The sequence below is a fragment of the Protomyctophum parallelum genome, assembly GCF_964188405.1.
Source record: "Protomyctophum parallelum genome assembly, chromosome: 3".
NCBI classification, from domain to species: Eukaryota; Metazoa; Chordata; class Actinopteri; order Myctophiformes; family Myctophidae; genus Protomyctophum; species Protomyctophum parallelum.
Window position 1 is genome coordinate 25,503,040 of NC_139698.1, and position 17,108 is coordinate 25,520,147.

The following is a 17,108-nucleotide window of genomic DNA, read 5'->3' on the forward strand; positions in this document are numbered from 1 at the left end:
AGCGCCCTCTAGAGTCACACTATTTGATATGTTATGAAGTTCAGTGTTACATCTGACAGCAGGGAACGGAGCTAAATCATAATCTAATAGAGGTACCGTACAGGTACACTAATGTTATTATGTATAGCAATGTAGCTGGTTTATAACAATGTAACAACTGTACATAAAACATAAACATAAAACTACTCACTATTTACCATAATCAACTAATTCATGTAACCTTGAAAATTAGATATAGAGAGACATAGGACTATTGGAGGAATGTTGTTGGGCAATAATGCAAAGCCCAACCAAGTAAAAGTTGAAGTAACCGTTTGATGTAGAGAGTGGACTGTGGGACACTATTCTAAAGTTTTAGAAATTAGATGTGTTTATCATGTATAGGCTAATGAAAAACATTGATGTCAACATGTTTAGATTCTAAACACGTTGACAATGACATCAATGTTTTTCATTCAAGCATTTCTTTCCAGTCCACATTTAAAGGAGGTGATAATGTTTTTATAATTAAATGTTATTGCACTCTTTCTCTCTCTCTGAGAGTGAGAGAAAGAAGGAAAAGAGAAGAAAGTACCAGGAAAACTATACCGGGTATATTGAAATTTCATCTAATCAGGAGAGAGAACTACAGCATAAACACAATTAAACATGTCTAGGCAAAGTTGGACTTGGAATTGGAACAATGCACAATTGCAATTGATAAATTAATTCCTCTCATGGTGAATCAGTTCTCTTTCTGTTTACAGGGAGAACTATGTTGTGAACACTCTATAGCAATGAGCTATAGCCTACCCTATCAGATAATATAACCATTTAACACAAACCTTTTTGTTTTAACCAAAATATATCACATACAGCACCTGAAGAGTGGTGTGTATTCTAACAAGAAATTGTTCTGCCTCAGGACGTCATATAGTGTTTTTATTATGAATTTTGTAATGTTTTCTGACAGTTTTCAATAACAATCAGCCATCATAATCCATGTTATCATTGTAATCAATAATTACAGTCAATGTTCCAATAGTAACATAGTAATAATATAAGTTATTAATGCAATGTTTTGATCCATTCTTAACATCACACTTAAAAACGACAGGCTTTTTATTTACCGACAGGTTTAGCACTGCACATTGATAGGCTATACACAGACAGACAGCAAGAGACACAGAGGGCAGATTGAGGGAGAGGTGAAGGAAGGGTTGGGAGGGAGGGAGGGAGGAAGAGAGGAGAGAAGGGAGGAAGGAAAAGTGCGGAGAAGCACACAAGTTGTACATTCGTTTAAAAAAAAGTTATGGAAGGGACGGAATGTAAAAATCAAGTTCTGGAACATGAGAGAGAATCGTGGTGGAGTGAAAAGCCTATAGTTCATACTTTGTCATACACTTCGCTGAAAATAATAGTTTTTCCAACACCATCATACAACAAAGTATAGGCCTACACACGATATAGGCTTAAGAAGAGAATTGACAAAGTAGTAGCTATAGCTTCCACAACAAATGTGCCCTCCTTTTTTTTCGTTCTTTTTTTTTCTTCTTTTTACTGCGATTCAGATATTGACAAGTTTTTGAATTACAACAATAAAACACACAAATTAATAGACATCATCAAGCCGGGCATTATCATCCTTATTACTACTACTATTATTATCATTACGTATTCTGATGCTGAACTGTAGATGGGATTTACTCCAATAAAAAGAAACACTATTACTAAACCATAAGGTGTGTAAATCAATATATATTCCCTCTCGAATTGTGCAGAAAAAGAGGAAGTGTAGCTTCAATAATAATAGTAATAATAATATTATCATCATATTTATAATATTCATCATTGTATGTACAGAAAAAAATCATTACAATCAATACAATCAAAACTGCCCAAGCTGAGCTGACATTCTGAAGACAGCAGGGGTAGCGTTGTGGTGTGTACACTACAGTTTGTGTGTGTGTGTGTGTGTGTGTGTGTGTGTGTGTGTGTGTGTGTCTTATTTACTTGAGTTGTGTTGTGGTACAATAAGAGGAATGTGCACTGAGTGGAACAGTGTGGTGTGAATCATTTAGATGAGAGGTTCTGAATTCTGGATGCTGGTGAACCAAAATACTGCCAGTGCTAGTTTTCATTTTAGATGTTAATCTAATTATATCTGAATGCCGTGAACTACCTGATAGAATAGAAACTGAGCAGTAGTGTGGGTCCTTAGGACCAGAGATGAGAACCGTTGATTTAGTCACATTCTTGGGGTCATTGTGGTGTGTGTGTGTGTGTGTGTGTGTGTGTGTGTGTGTGTGTGTGTGTGTGTGTGTGTGTGTGTGTGTGTGTCTGTGTGTGTGTGTGTGTGTGTGTGTGTGTGTGTGTGTGTGTGTGTGTGTGTGTGTGTGTGTGTGTGTGTGTGTGTGTGTGTGTGTGTGTGTGTCTGTGTGTGTGTGTGTGTGTGTGTGTGTGTGTGTGTGTGTGTGTGTGTGTGTGTGTGTGTGTGTGTGGAGAGAGTGGGAGAAGGAGGAGAAGGAAGGGGGGTAAAAGTTATGGTGTCATGGTGATGATCATCGTTAACGCTATGTTATTAATCTGAGCCTTCACACAGGTCAAGATCAATTTCAGGTCAAGACATGGCCCAGAATTACACTAACATTAGATAACAATCGCAATACCTAAAGATAAGATCAATTCACTGCACAGGACAGACAGCATTATCATTTAGGTTTCAGCTAATGTGCATTGTTTTAAGCACAGATGCATGGTTTCGACCTACAATCTCATATTCTGTGACGTTAATGGAAAGGCACAGATTATGCGCTGCAATGTTATGCTAAAATCTTTAGTTTGAGAAAAATGAGTTGTTTGCTTGCTGAAGTTCTCAATGATTTTCATTGTACCAAATTAAAAAATAGACAGTACTGGCTGGCTTTCATTTTACCTCCTGGCGTGTTCAAACCAGTGTACTGTACATCCATATTCTCAGTCTAAACTGTTATTTATTTTGTATAAGGAGGCTAGTGTTTCTGACCTCATAATGGTCACATGACCAGTAACCTCTGACGTCGTAAGACGTTCACTCGGGGGGTCACTGTAATAGAGAAATGTATTGTATGTAGATATATTTATTCTCAACCTTTTTGAATTCAAGGTCTGATATGCATTAGGCCACGGAACCCAATCGAATCTACGTACACTGTAAAAGCGTACGTAAAACGAAGTTAATTTAACTCCGAGAGTGTACAAATGGAACCAAATTGACAATTTGGAACCCCCTTAAGGACCCCGGGGGTCCCCAGACCCCACATTGAGAACCACTGAAAAAGTGGAAGAAAGAGATTGTGCAGCAAAGAGACTCAAGTCACCATGATGTGGTGAGGAAGAAATGCTTGCGCGTGTTAACCCCACAGAGCTACACAATGCCATACTCTATGTTGTGAATTGCTTCCATATTAATCTGTGTCACTCAGGATTCACTCTACATATGATACTAAAACACAATCTTCTTTTGTGTTTTGGTTTTAGCAAAACAGAACAATCATTCAACCCGTGCTACACCTATACAGACTTCTTACCACCTTGTGATTTAGAACTGGTGCAACTGGTGAACTGGTGCAAGTCAGGCAGTTGACTTTACATCGACGGGTACAGTATACATTGTGCCATAAAACATTTAGGTGGAAAACAACTTCCTGCATTATTGTCAGCTATAGGTCACAGATGGCATAGTGTGTTAAGAGTATTACAGTGTGTGTGTATGTGTTGTGTGTGTTGTGCGTAGTGTTGGTAAGCATACATTCCTTAAACTAGAGGTGTTAGCAGTTGTCGATATTAAACATATTGAAGAGTGTGTGTGAGCGTGACGAGCCGAAGCGCGGTTTCCCCGTGACCACTTGGCTCAGTAGCGGCGAGGGTTGCCGTCTCTTCCCTCCTTCTTGATGATGATTCGCTGGTCATCGCTGGCATCGTCAGGTGACTCGGCTGCCTCCTCGTCTTCCTCGCCCTCTCCTTCTGTGTCGGCAGAAATGCCCATACGAGACTCGTAGGACTACAGGTGAGAAAAATACCGCATTCAGACAAAGGGATTTAAACAGTGAAGCTGAAAGAAATGTAGCGATACTAATATCACTGCGTGCATATTAGTCTCGTCCCTCTCAGTATTACATTTCTTTCTGCAATGTCCCGCCCTACATTTGCATACTGGGCCCTGGTTGTTTATAGCCTGGTTCCAGACGAATCTGGTTGGCTCGCCACCACTTCGGCCGTGAAGTACTCCCACAATTGAGAGGGGCCAGACTTAATATGCCTGGGGCAATATGCATTGCAAAGGCAGATGAAGGCTGGATACGTGAGGCTAACTAAACCTATCATTGATTTGTCTGCAGTTCAATGGAAACCCTGTAAAACTAGATACCAAGGTTTAAGTCACTGTTACTGCTGTTATCTATTGCAGGGCGGAGTTTTAGCCAATTGACAATTTAGGTTATTACCTCCATAGGGTTGACAATGATGGTGAGAGCTGAGTCGTCCCATTGGCCACTGCCCTCTTTAGTTGCGCCCCTGGCACCCTCGCCACGGCGATGGATGGAGCGGATTCGGAACACACCCAGAATCACCATGACAACCAGGAAGCCCACACACACCATGATAATGACTGTTGCAGCTCCCGGCACCACTGTCAGAAAGACATAATAAGAGAGTAATAAGCACATCACTTATCAATGATTTATTATACTTATCATTTATGCCCATATATCGAGATCTCTGTCCTTGTCCCTTTATGGTCTATAGAAACAGTCCACACTCACATGGTGATTTTTATATATATTTTTTTTCTATAATTTTATTATTTACCACAGCAACAGACTCTGACATATACAGTATGCCTATACTGTATATGGGCATATTGGTGGTAGGATCGGATCGGTGGTTTCTTGACAAATGACTCTAACCGAAAGTCTGAGGTCGGGCGGTTCTCGAGATAACTACAGACGGACGCACAGACATACATACAGTATGTACGTACAGATATATCACATATGTATTGTAAGATGTTCATTATGTTATAATAACCCAGTCAGACCAAGTGCAGATTCTAATTCTATTTATATTCTTATTTTTAAACGTATTTGTATCTCTCTACTCATGCCATAGTACCTATCCTGTGTTTCATTACTGCTGTTGCTGCTACAACACCTGAACTAGCCCACAGGGATCAGTAATCCCCTGAGATCCGGTGGTCCTTCTGTAGTGGACATTCTTTTTTTGCATCTCATTTCCATTCCATTTGAGTAAAAAAAAAGGTAAATTCTGTTGACAACCAGGGGTGCTTTTAATTAAAAAAATTCAACTTCCACATTAATTTATTTTGTTATGCCCTGTAGGTAGGGTGTATCACATATATTTTAAATATGTAATTATTTTATTTAATGTATGCGCAAATCCTGAATAAACAAAACTGTGAAGAAAGAAAACTTCCACAATCACCCAGTAATTGTGCTCAACTCGTGGATTTGTTTTCTTCGGCCCTGCCCCTAGACCTCCACAGCCACCCCTCCGTCAGTATATGATATCATTGTAATCCTTGGTTTAGGATATTTGATGAAAGATACATTCAGTTATGGCGGAAAGTAAAATGGCAACAACGAGGTGTATTGGTAATGGTTCCATATGTGAAAATATTCAGGACCCCAAACTGTACCAAGTTTCATGCTTTTATGACAAAGTAAACAATTCACCTAACATTCAGATACAGTATCTACTGGACAGGAAAATAAAAGATGAAGTGCACCGTTCTTGGTTCCAGTGACACCTTGTGGTACAAGGCGTCAGTGCGTCCAGGTGCATGTTGGTGTCTCACCTGAGTTGCGGTGTGGGTTTGGCAGGGTGTGACCACTCAGCTCTCCAGAGTGATGGGAGGGATGGAGGAATTGCTGCTGAGACGCCAGCAGGTGGGAAGGGTGATACAGACTGTCCAGAGAGTGGAGGAAGTTTACCTGGAGGAAGACGGGAAGAACAGAAATATGGAGAGGAGGTGTAAAACAGAGAATACAATGCAATTTAATTGGCTGGGATACTATACTCTGCCACTATGAATGTAACCATTGTACTCCCACATCCTTTAGCACTTTGCACTGAATTAAATACTCCACTGTCAAATTTGAGGATGTTTAGTCAATTTGTGACAATCGATCTACACGGTGATTACATGCAATGTCAGTTATGGATTTTCTTTTCTGTCCAATTCACTGCTATCTTTACCTTATATCTGCATACCTTTTGATTTGCTTATTATGCAATAACATTGATGTATTTAGAACAATGTATTGATTATTACGCCAAATAGATGAGCCATTTTGGCTCAACAAGCTCACAATGCTTCATATCACGACTCGTTGAACTTCACGTTCAACTTTATTGTTACATCACAAGTTTACAGGTTGTACAAGTCAGTTTAGAGGGCAGCAGTAGAGAGGGAGGGTGAGTGGTTGGAGCCGGAGGCACTACTTGCATACTGTAACTGATTATGTAGTTTTGTACTTAACCACATGAACTCTAGCATCCTTATTCTGGCTAACATTCTGTTCAAACGGGTGCTATGACAACGGGTATTATTAGGTTCAAGTTGCATCGTTCCCAAGGTCTAGGGCACAGGTCGAGCACAGGTCTAGTTCTGATAAAATTAGCAAACATTCGCCGAAAAAGCTGATCTCACAATGCTGATCTACAAGTTCACGATGTTGTGAGATTTGGCATACAGGAAAACAAAGGGGCACCCGACTCAAAGAGGTTAAAAAAGAATAACACTATGAATCATCCAACACACATTTGAAAATGGAGATTTAGGGCTCTATTTTTGTCCATGCTAAACCCCTTATCCCTAAACTACTTTGCCTTTTTTTACTACCAGTATTTTGAAAAACATTTTTTAATAGTTAAAATGGCCAGTCTACAAGCTCACAACGTGTCAATGTAGATTGGCTAGTTGAACTATTCAAAAATGTTTTTCAAAATAGTAAAAAAAGGCAAAGAAGTTTAGGGATAAGGGGTTTAGCGGTGACGAAAATGGAGCCCTTAGTGTCTAAAACATCTGCAGTTCAACAGACACACTTCTTTATTAGGGTAATAATGCCTATTATTATCGTCTATTATCTCAACCATCATCTAGATATGAGCGTCTTCTGATCCCTTTAGGTCTCACCTCCAGTGTTAGCTCATTGCTGGTGTACCTGCCGTTCATCTCAGAGCAGGACAGACGGAAACGCCTCTCAAAGCGAGCCGAGCCTTTGGCCAGACGATAGCGGACTGAACGAAGGACGTCCTCATACACGGAGATGGATTCAGCTCCTAGACACAAAATGAGGAGGAGGGAAAAAAATACATTAAGTCAATACTGAACAGCTTGTGGTGCAATAGAATAGGTAGCGATGGATATGAAGATGTTTTTCTCTTCTCTTTCAACTTCTGCTGAATGAGGGGGATGAATACTTTAAACTTTCTTGTTGATAAACTGAGTAGTACCAAGTGTGTATAAATCGCCCAAAGAGGAAAAGGTACTTAAAGGATATACAGCAGGGGTACTCAACTGGCGGACCGCGGACCACCTCTTTTTAAGTTAATAATATACATAACATCAGATGGTACATTTCTCATGTGAAATTGCTGCAAAGGCCCCCAAAATGTCCCCCAAGGGCCTCCAAAATTCTGGCGCGCGCTATGCGCGTATAACTCCCGGCCTGATTTGGAGTTCCACTCCGGGCCTGCACTCTGCACCCCATTATTGGTTGGGTGGAAGGGGATCTGATTTGTATAAGCTTGGCTTGACCATACTAAACGGGCATAGGCCCCCGCTCTCCGAAGGACGCCGCGCATGGGACCGGACCTCGGTCTTATTAAAAAAAAAATTGTGGACCTTCATCATTTCTAGTTGAGGACCCCTGATATACAGTATAATATATATTATATACATTTGTTAATGAAATTGATTGATTGATTGATATGTTTATTGACAATGTTTACATGTACAGAAAAATGCCACTTGCATATGCTAATTGTACCTGTAATGGCGATGTACGCGGTGGTGTTAATAATCTCCAGGCCTCTCTCTCGCAGAACGTCAATATCCACCAGAAGCTCCTCCCTCTCTGGGTTTAGCTCCTCCCCCAAGGGCTGCACCTCGCAGCCATCCAAAGTGTGGGCCACGGCATCCGACATCAGTGCTGTTGGATGAAGGACGGAAGATGAGGAAGAGGAGAAAGGAAAACTACAGGAAACTTACATAATCATCCTCGCCATGTGACAAACAGCTTGAATGCGCTCCACAGATGGCCTCCCTCGCAGTTCAGTTCATTTCCATTTACACATCGCCGCAGATGGGTTGTGCACAGTCTGTGAACTTATTATGTCTGTTTGACACCATTAAAGTCTCATAAATTGCTGTGAGACTGCAAGGGAGTGTTAACTTTACATACTGTTGGAGGTTAAGCTCAAGAGTCAAGATTCAACGTTTGCAGGCAAGATACAGCAAGATAGATGTTGTGATGTAAAGGGCAAGAAAACGACCATTGAAGTACTAGAATGGAGATGAATAACAGTAGTCCTGGATTTCTAGAAGGTGGCATACTCATTTCCCGTTCCATTTTATTTCCCCATGCATGTAGCTTCATTTTGATTTGCTCTGCAGCAAATTTGAACCAAAAACGGATATGAAGGTGTTTTTCTTGTTTTAGTTTTTTTCCTGAGCCAATCACGTATTGACGTCACTCGTTCATCCCCTGGGTCACGGAAGGGTTTCTCTCTGGAGAATAACATTGGGTCATCTTAAAATCGTCTCATATAAGCATTGTGGTCCAAAAATAAACAAGGTGGTTCTGTATCGTTTATGATAGTCAGTCACTCATATTTGATCTGTTTCTGGCAAAAAACATTATTAATTGGGTGGCAGTAACTGTAGCGTTTTCTCGCCGTCAGTTGATTCTTCATATCCATATGAGTCAAACCGTCAGGATAATTTGTTTCTTTTTGGAACACAGTTCTGATTAGGAACGATATTAAAAAAACAGGCTATGGAATTCAGAAGGGGTAGAACAAATGTGACCCAGATGTAAATTCGTCAGACTTCGGTAGCTACTCTATGGAGCGGGGCTTAGCATTTGTAACACCTGTGTTTACTCTACTATTTCATGTCAATATGGCTCCCATGAAAAAAGATCTGTTGAGACTCGAGAGGTCTTACCGTCTTAGCTATAATAAAGAATAAATGCCTCTGAGTGCCTGGCTCAAATGATCCATTAAGCAGTGATAATATGCCAGTCAATCTGTGTACGTCTTTGTACAACAAATATATTAAAAAGCATCTGATCTACAAGCTCACAATGCGTTACCTCATGACTAATTTTCCACAAAATGCAGATTTTGACATTGTATGACAACTTTCTACAATGTATGAAAAAGTGCCCAAATAGGGATGTCAGGGAGCATGTGATGTATCAAAAGAAGAGGCATGCGATAAGGGTTCACTCTCCTGATGCCTGAGGCACAGGTTAGACTAAACTCCAGTTGTTAAATGGTAAATGGTGCATATATATAGCGCCTTTATCCAAGGCGCTTTACATAGATTGTGCATTACATTCATTCACCCATTCACACACATACATTCATACGCCGATGGCGGAAACCATGCAAGGCAACCAACCAGCAAATCAGGAGCAATTAGGGGTTCAGTGTCTTGCTCAAGGACACTTCGACACTAACTCTGGGGGTTCGATCTGGCAACCTTGGCGGTTACCATCCAGCCACTCTACCCCTGAGCGGGTGCAGTACTTAGTTTAGACAGTTTTTGGTTTAGACTAGTCATTGGTTAGACCAGTCATTAGTCATACAACTACAACCTATCTCAAACCCTCACCCTAAACAAAACCATGTCTAACAAAAGACTAGTCTAAACTAAGTATGCACCCCCCCCTGAGCCACCGCTGCTGTCCATCAACAGACTATAACCTGCTGAAGTGTGCTTGATGCTCACTCATTGAAAATCAAGTCCTGGTAAAGGGCACCAGTGAATTGTCTAATCTACTAAACTCACCTCCTCCTTCCATCCCCTGTGCAGCCGTGTTGACGGCGTGAGACAGCGAACAGACGATCCTGAGCTCGGGGAACAGGGGGACGCCGCGGGGACCCTCAAACTCTGGGGCAGGACGGGCCAGGTGGGGTCCGACCCCAGACAGAGAAATCTGTGGAGCGTCGGGTTGCAGCACCACCAGGTAGCCCTCCAACATCTTCAGAGACAGACAGCTCTCCTCATTGAAACACCTGGGACAGAGGGAGAGAGTAGTTTGGAATTATCATTACATGCAAGGTGTGAATAATTGCTGTTGAAATCCCATTCATTAATCTGCCATAATGATTTGGACATGGTCAAAAAGGCATTCAGTCAAGCGAAATTTCTTCAGACAGTTGGGATTCTTAGCATTCTAACCAGGCCAATACTTATATTGGCCTGGTCCAGCGAGATTACATACAAAGTCTATGCAAAGACGAGAAGTACGGGTGCAGCGAGACCTGGCGCAGCACAAACAGGACGAACCGAGGTGAATATTTAAATTCAAGTCTGAACGCACCTTTAGGCAGGGGTCTTCAATGTTTTTCAGGCCAAGGAGAACTTAGCTCAGACATTGTGTTGGAGATTCAACTTTTGGTAATACAATATAACTTATACAATTGGGGTGGTTGTATTTAGTCTCCCAGGGTATCTATTTAGACATTTTCGATGTCATGTCATGTCTCACTAGACACAGGATCTGAACTGATGGCCAAGATTAAATGTATCCCCTGAGCAAGCAGGCAGGCTCTTAATTATGGTAAAATGTTCAGCAAACCGGGTTCAAATCTGGGGTAGAAGAGGAAAGTTAACATCGCCCTACTGTTGTAAAATTTATTTTGTATCTACTGTACAATATATAAGATAAGACATCACATAATACAAACGGCTGATGTGAAGTACTATCCTTCACAACAGCAATTTATCAACCATGAGCGTATTACAGCCGACAACTGTACTATCTGTGAGGGTCAGCAGCTGCTTATATCAGCCTCTCCAGAAGGGCCTGCTGTTTAGCCATCTGGGGAACTGCTGGCCTTAAATCAACCTAATCTTAAAACGCACTCACGGACAAGCACGTACACACACTAGCACAAACACGCACACGCACACGCACACGCACACACACACACACACACACACACACACACACACACACACACACACACACACACACACACACACACACACACACACACACACACACACACCTCGAAACTGTTGAAGTCAGGCTAAAAGATCCGTCAAATAATGCTTGTGACCTTGAAACTGCAAGATTGTAAAAACAAGCGACAGTCGGATATCTGTAAAGCAGGATAATTAATCCACATACCTTTGTCAGTATATCTCTGAGTCTTTGAGTATAATATAATATAATATATAATATTACACGAGAGGGTGTTCTTTATCGTCATTAATGCACGGCTGCGGTGCTACAGGAACTCCGAAACACAGCAGTTAACCTTACAACTAAGATAATCGCTAAAATGACAGATGTAGCCACTGCTACGACCACAAATGTCCTAAGAAACTATCTAGCCTAGCCACCGAGTCTGCTGTGCTCTGGGAGAACAGAGCAGGTGATTTCTTTGTTTTGATTAGGTGTTCCTATACTGTCGTTTAAGAATGCTGTTTCAACCAATCAGATTGCTATCTCGAAACAACCTTTTTGTATAATAAAAAGTATACCACTCTGTTATTGGGAAGTCTGGCTACTGCAATTGCATTCACAGTATTTTTGGGATTCTTCTGGACTGGAGGTGAGAGCCACTGGTATGTGGAACATATCGTCATTGTCAGGTGGAAACCATGTATCTCCAGTCCACATTTAGTTTTTATTGTATCGAATTGGTCGAATGGTCTTTGTGTTTCACAAATATTCAACCATATAAAATAAAAGTTCTAAAAGCTCACAACGCATCACATCAAACTTAGCCTATAATGACATGCCCAAAATAGCGACTCCAGCAATTTGAGGTTGTTAACTAGCGTGTAACTAAGAAACCCATAACTGCAAACCATTTGGAACAGGGTTTTTTTTTTCTTTTTCATTTAATGAAAATTAATCGTTTTAGATATGCAAGGTTTCCACTCGACAGCGACGATATATGCACACGTCAGTTCAGTGCATGCCTGCCTTTCCGAAGATAATTAATATTTCAGCACTAAAAATGGCTGCCAAATCCAGAAAGCCAGCTCACAGTTGCTAATGTGGTTAAAATGTCTGTTGACCCAGGAATAGTTTCTGTGTGTTTTGTTCTCTCACAGTCAGAGTATGTGACTCAGAATCTGGCCCACGGTGTTTCTGAATCATTCTGCAGTACTGCAGATGGACTTTTCAGTGACAGCATAGCATAGTGTCTGGTAGGGCTGGTGATATTAACAAAATCACATCAAATTTTCTGATCAAATATTCTGACCATTTCCAGCGGACCACTACACGCTATGCATAGGCATACTTCCTCTATTAAAAAAAACAGTCATATCACGACATTACGATATCATGTCTCCTATCATAATATATCGATATAATATCAATATATCATCGGTATAGCCTAGTGTTTGCTCACTCCTGTCACTGCTGTTTAGTTTTCACAGGATAAATACTATAATACGTTCATCTTTTAAATAGTGTGTTGTCATTCAAAGACTTCTAAGAATTAACTTTGGCATAAGACCCTGCATTTCACTAGAAAGTATTTCAGCGTGCTTGTCTCCACAGGCACTGAACAGTAAACACAGAACGTTAGCTGGGCCTTGCAAATCCATTGTCTTTACCAGCCTCAAGGCTTCTACTCAGACTCTTAGGGCTGTATTTTGCGTGTCTTAAGTACCAGGTCTTATTACCTAACTTGAGTAAACTAAAGACCTGGAGGCGTGCTCAATGCCATTTGGCTATTCTGAGTGGCCAAATGGCACTGATCACGCCTCCAGGTGTTTAGTTTACTCAAGTTAGGGAATAAGACCTGGTACTTAAGACACGCAAAATACAGCCCATTGTGTCAATAATTGAAAACAAGGGAAATTTATTTAAAAAACAGCTTGGGGACATGGAAAAAATAAACAACGTTATCAAGGCTAGCCTATCGCATTGCGGCAGTTTGCATAAATATTACCAGTGTAATTGTAAGGCTTTTCACTGTGAGGGGGTTATGCTTATGCATACTAAAGCTGCATTGTATATCATTTTAATAGTCACTAGACCTGAAGATAATAATATGCAAGGTGTCACTATCATAACCGATCGATATGTGCTCCTCAGACGGCTCACACAGACAGTCCATGTCCTCCTTCCTAAAAGCAATGTAAAGCATACTGTCAAAATCTGGCCTGAATCTATAGAGTATTGAAAAACCTTGGCACCTTATTGAGACCTCTGGTCTCCCTCACATTTTAAATCTGCTCACTCACTCTCATGCCAATTATATGATTCAATGGATTCAAAGATCTGTATCTGTTCAAAAACATTTATTTGCTAGACACATTTAACTACATCAACCCTAACGTCCCTATTCTGGGGGTGGCGACAGTTGTTGAAAATAGCTGATCTACAAGCTCACAATGCATCACTTTATTTTTATTTTTTTGAGCTGAACCATTATTTAAGCTTTTCTGTTATTGAGTTCCGCCCCAACATAACATTCCTGAACCGGTAAAAAGATGGGAGGTAGGGAAAGTGTATATAAGTGTATATTCTGATAGTACTGATTGCACTGATTACTGATGTATAGAGTGTTTGTTCAGTAACACGAGTCTCCATCTCTCGAGAGCTATTTATATTATTCATCTAGAAAATAAACATATTTTTGGTTCAGAAACGGCGACATTGAACGACATACTATGCCAACAAAAAAAAATCTCTGACAACTAGGCTGCAGCAATAGACTACAAGGAGAAGGAGCAACCTATCATTGATTCATTGTATTGATGATCGCAAAAATCAAGCATTATCTCGGTTTGAAGTTACAGCAAGTACAGTAGTTAGGTTTCCTGTGGGTTTATTCTTGGGGCAAGGCAAATCTGATTATTATTTGAGTGATTTCTGATCTGAATAACCTTTTCAGGCTACAGTTTTGCTAGCTTATCCAACTCAACGGGGCAGACATGCATCAGGCACAACGCGCCCCCATGTGACCGAAGGGAGCCCAGCAGACCGTGAAGCCTAACTTAAACAGTGTAAAACGATCCCTATGGGCCAGATTATTTGGCACATGGATGTAATTTGGAACATCTCTCACAGGCTGTGTGAGCCACTTGGCTCATATCTCCTGAAATTTAATTAATCTCTCACAGCTTTGACTGACTGACAGGCCTGCTGGGAATACAGAGCTTTATACATTATGCGGCTCAAGCAAATGAGAATTAAAGTGAGTATGAATGTATGATAATTAGGAACCATGAGCCATAGTTGCCATAGAGTACTGGAACTACACCTCCCGAAAGATGAGAAAGGAAGCTCTCATCTGTTCATAATTTCCGTTAACAAAAATATATTTAAAAATATATATATTTACATTTTAATTCGAAAGGACATTCGCTTTACGGCCAGATCGTATGGCTTGCAGGATAACATAGTTTATTATGAGATGATAATCAGAGCCACAACACACAAACAATTCATGTCATCAATCAATAAGTGTTTAGACACATTCTGGGCGGGAACCCCTTTTAGTGTTTTAAGTATTATGAAAAATAGCAGATCTACGAGCTCATAAAATAGCAGATCTACGAGCTCATAGCGCAGCACCGAGTGCCGCGCTAGGAGCTTGTAGGTTTGCTATTTTTCAATAGCTAAATTACCACTGACATAGAAACATGAGGTTTTTCAGAAAACTTGTAGAATCAAGCTCAGGTCAAAATGGGTTAATTCATGGATTAAAGCTAAATTAAATCTCACGACTGAAAATGTGTTTGTAACAGTGTGAAAGGAGCCCCCACCCACGCTGTTTCCTAAACAATTAACACAATTAGTCATGTTGTTCCTGCTGTTCTACATACCACCCAGATGGAGAAATCACAGACTGAGGGCGGCTTTAACCTTTAAGACTATGGAATGCTTCTGAACATATTGCTAGTGTGACACTTCAAATTCTCAAATCATGGCCTGGGCCGTGGCTCAGCGGTCCAGACACCTTGGCTGGCAACCCAGTCTGGCAGTGTGCCGTGGGTTCTTTAATGGCCTTTAATGCATGTCTTCCCCCCATCTCTCTCCCCATTTCCTGTCAGCCTACTGTCTGTCCCTCCATAAAGGCGAAAGATTCTCAAATCATAAAACAACTAGAAAAAGTGCCCTTCTGGGCACAGGTCTCCACCAGGATAGGAATGTAGGACATTGCAGCTTGCCTTCATCTGGTGGTTGGATAAAAGGGCAACAAAAGTAAATTATCCACAGATCCGTGCAGTTAGAGGTAAAAACACTTTTCGGCCAGTTATAGCGCCACCTTGAGGCTGAGTTGAAATTGTTCATGTGGCATTTCGTCCTCGGCCTAGTGGGAATGTGCGTGCACAATTTCACGGAAATCACGCGATGTGTTCATGATTTGCAGCATTTTGTTTGAAACTGAGCACTCCTGTGAACTTTGGAAGCCAATCTTAACCAATCAGGATAGAGTCTGAGAAATCTGAAAGACCGGTTTCGTTGAATGGCTCTAGAGAGACTGTGTACCAATTTGCGCGATGTTTGGACAAAATCTGTAGGTGTACTGTGCAAAAACTTGTTTTGCACAAAGCGGCCTCCTGGTGGCGCTATAACAGGCCGTTCTGGAAAGTTTGAGGCAGAGGTTCATCGTTGGCATCCAGGGAGTGTGTGTGCAAAATGTGGCATCGACCGGGTTAACGGTGGCCGAGATTAGCTGCTCACGGACACACACACGGACACACGGACGGACACACGGACGGACGGACGGACGGAGTGCAAAACATACTCTCCCCCCATGCCTTCGGCCTGGTGGAGACAATAACTAAAAATATCCAATCTACAAGCTCTCAATAAAGCTTGATTGAGAGCTTGAATCGGGATCAAGAGTAAGCTCTCAATGCGTCGAGAGCTTGTAGATCGTCTATTTCCGCTGTGCAACATATGCTTCCACACTATAAGACATGCTGGCTTCTATGGAATCGTGGCGACCGAGAACTTGAATCCATGGGTAGTGTTAACTATCTATTGACCATTGTGTACATTTTCCAGGCATGGTTTACGTCTGTGATGCCTTTCACTCAAAGTGAGGGATTTCTATCCTGATGGCACATCCACAGTTACAACAGCTCCATCCGCAGGACACATGAGGGAACTGAATGGCTTGGTTTGATGAGCAGCATGTGTCATGATGACCTATTGGTCATGACATCCTCAGTAGAGCCAGAGCAACATATCGGTTTGGCTATTACAGCCATTATTTGACTGTTTGGACGGCATCAGTACTAGCAATTATGTAGCCCATTATGTCCTGATTTTTAACCACTTTCAACCTGGCATCCCTATTTTTGGCATGTCATTATAGGAAAAAGATAATCGCAGCAGCACCATCATCATCATAGGAGAACAGTTTGACAAATATAAAATCTACAATCGGTAGATAAGCTGTTTTGGAAAGAAATTCAATATGGTTTAAGTGGTTAAAGAAATTCTGTTTCTTTTTTGTTAAATGCTCGTACCTTTAATCAAATTAAGTTTTTTAAATTTATTGGAAAGCTTTTTGACAAAAAAGCAGTCTGGGACAGTCAATCAGGATTGCATAAAATCAAAATCTGTTATCGGTCACCATACTGTATCTCAACCTAATACAACACTCAGTCACCATACTGTATCTGAACCTAATACAACACTCAGTCACCATACTGTATCTGAACCTAATACAACACTCAGTCACCATACTGTATCTGAACCTAATACAACACTCAATCACCATACTGTATCTGAACCTAATACAACACTCAGTCACCATACTGTATCTGAACCTAATACAACACTCAGTCACCATACTGTATCTGAACCTAATACAACACTCAATCACCATACTGTATCTGAACCTAATAC

The 17,108-nt window shown here is 41.0% G+C and overlaps 1 protein-coding gene across 1 annotated transcript in view; it reads right to left on the reverse strand.

The window, feature by feature from the left end:
* Window positions 1-2,336: 2,336 nt before the first annotated feature.
* clstn3 (calsyntenin 3) overlaps window positions 2,337-17,108 on the reverse strand; it is a 43,422-nt gene continuing 28,650 nt past the window's right edge. The window contains exons 14-19 of the mRNA XM_083760772.1: window positions 10,058-10,284; window positions 8,031-8,192; window positions 7,175-7,320; window positions 5,834-5,969; window positions 4,464-4,648; window positions 2,337-4,021 (exon numbers count right to left, since the gene is read on the reverse strand). Of these exons, the coding sequence (XP_083616898.1) occupies window positions 3,872-4,021; window positions 4,464-4,648; window positions 5,834-5,969; window positions 7,175-7,320; window positions 8,031-8,192; window positions 10,058-10,284 (1,006 nt within the window). The 3' untranslated portion in view covers window positions 2,337-3,871. The remainder of the gene's footprint in view (window positions 4,022-4,463; window positions 4,649-5,833; window positions 5,970-7,174; window positions 7,321-8,030; window positions 8,193-10,057; window positions 10,285-17,108) is intronic.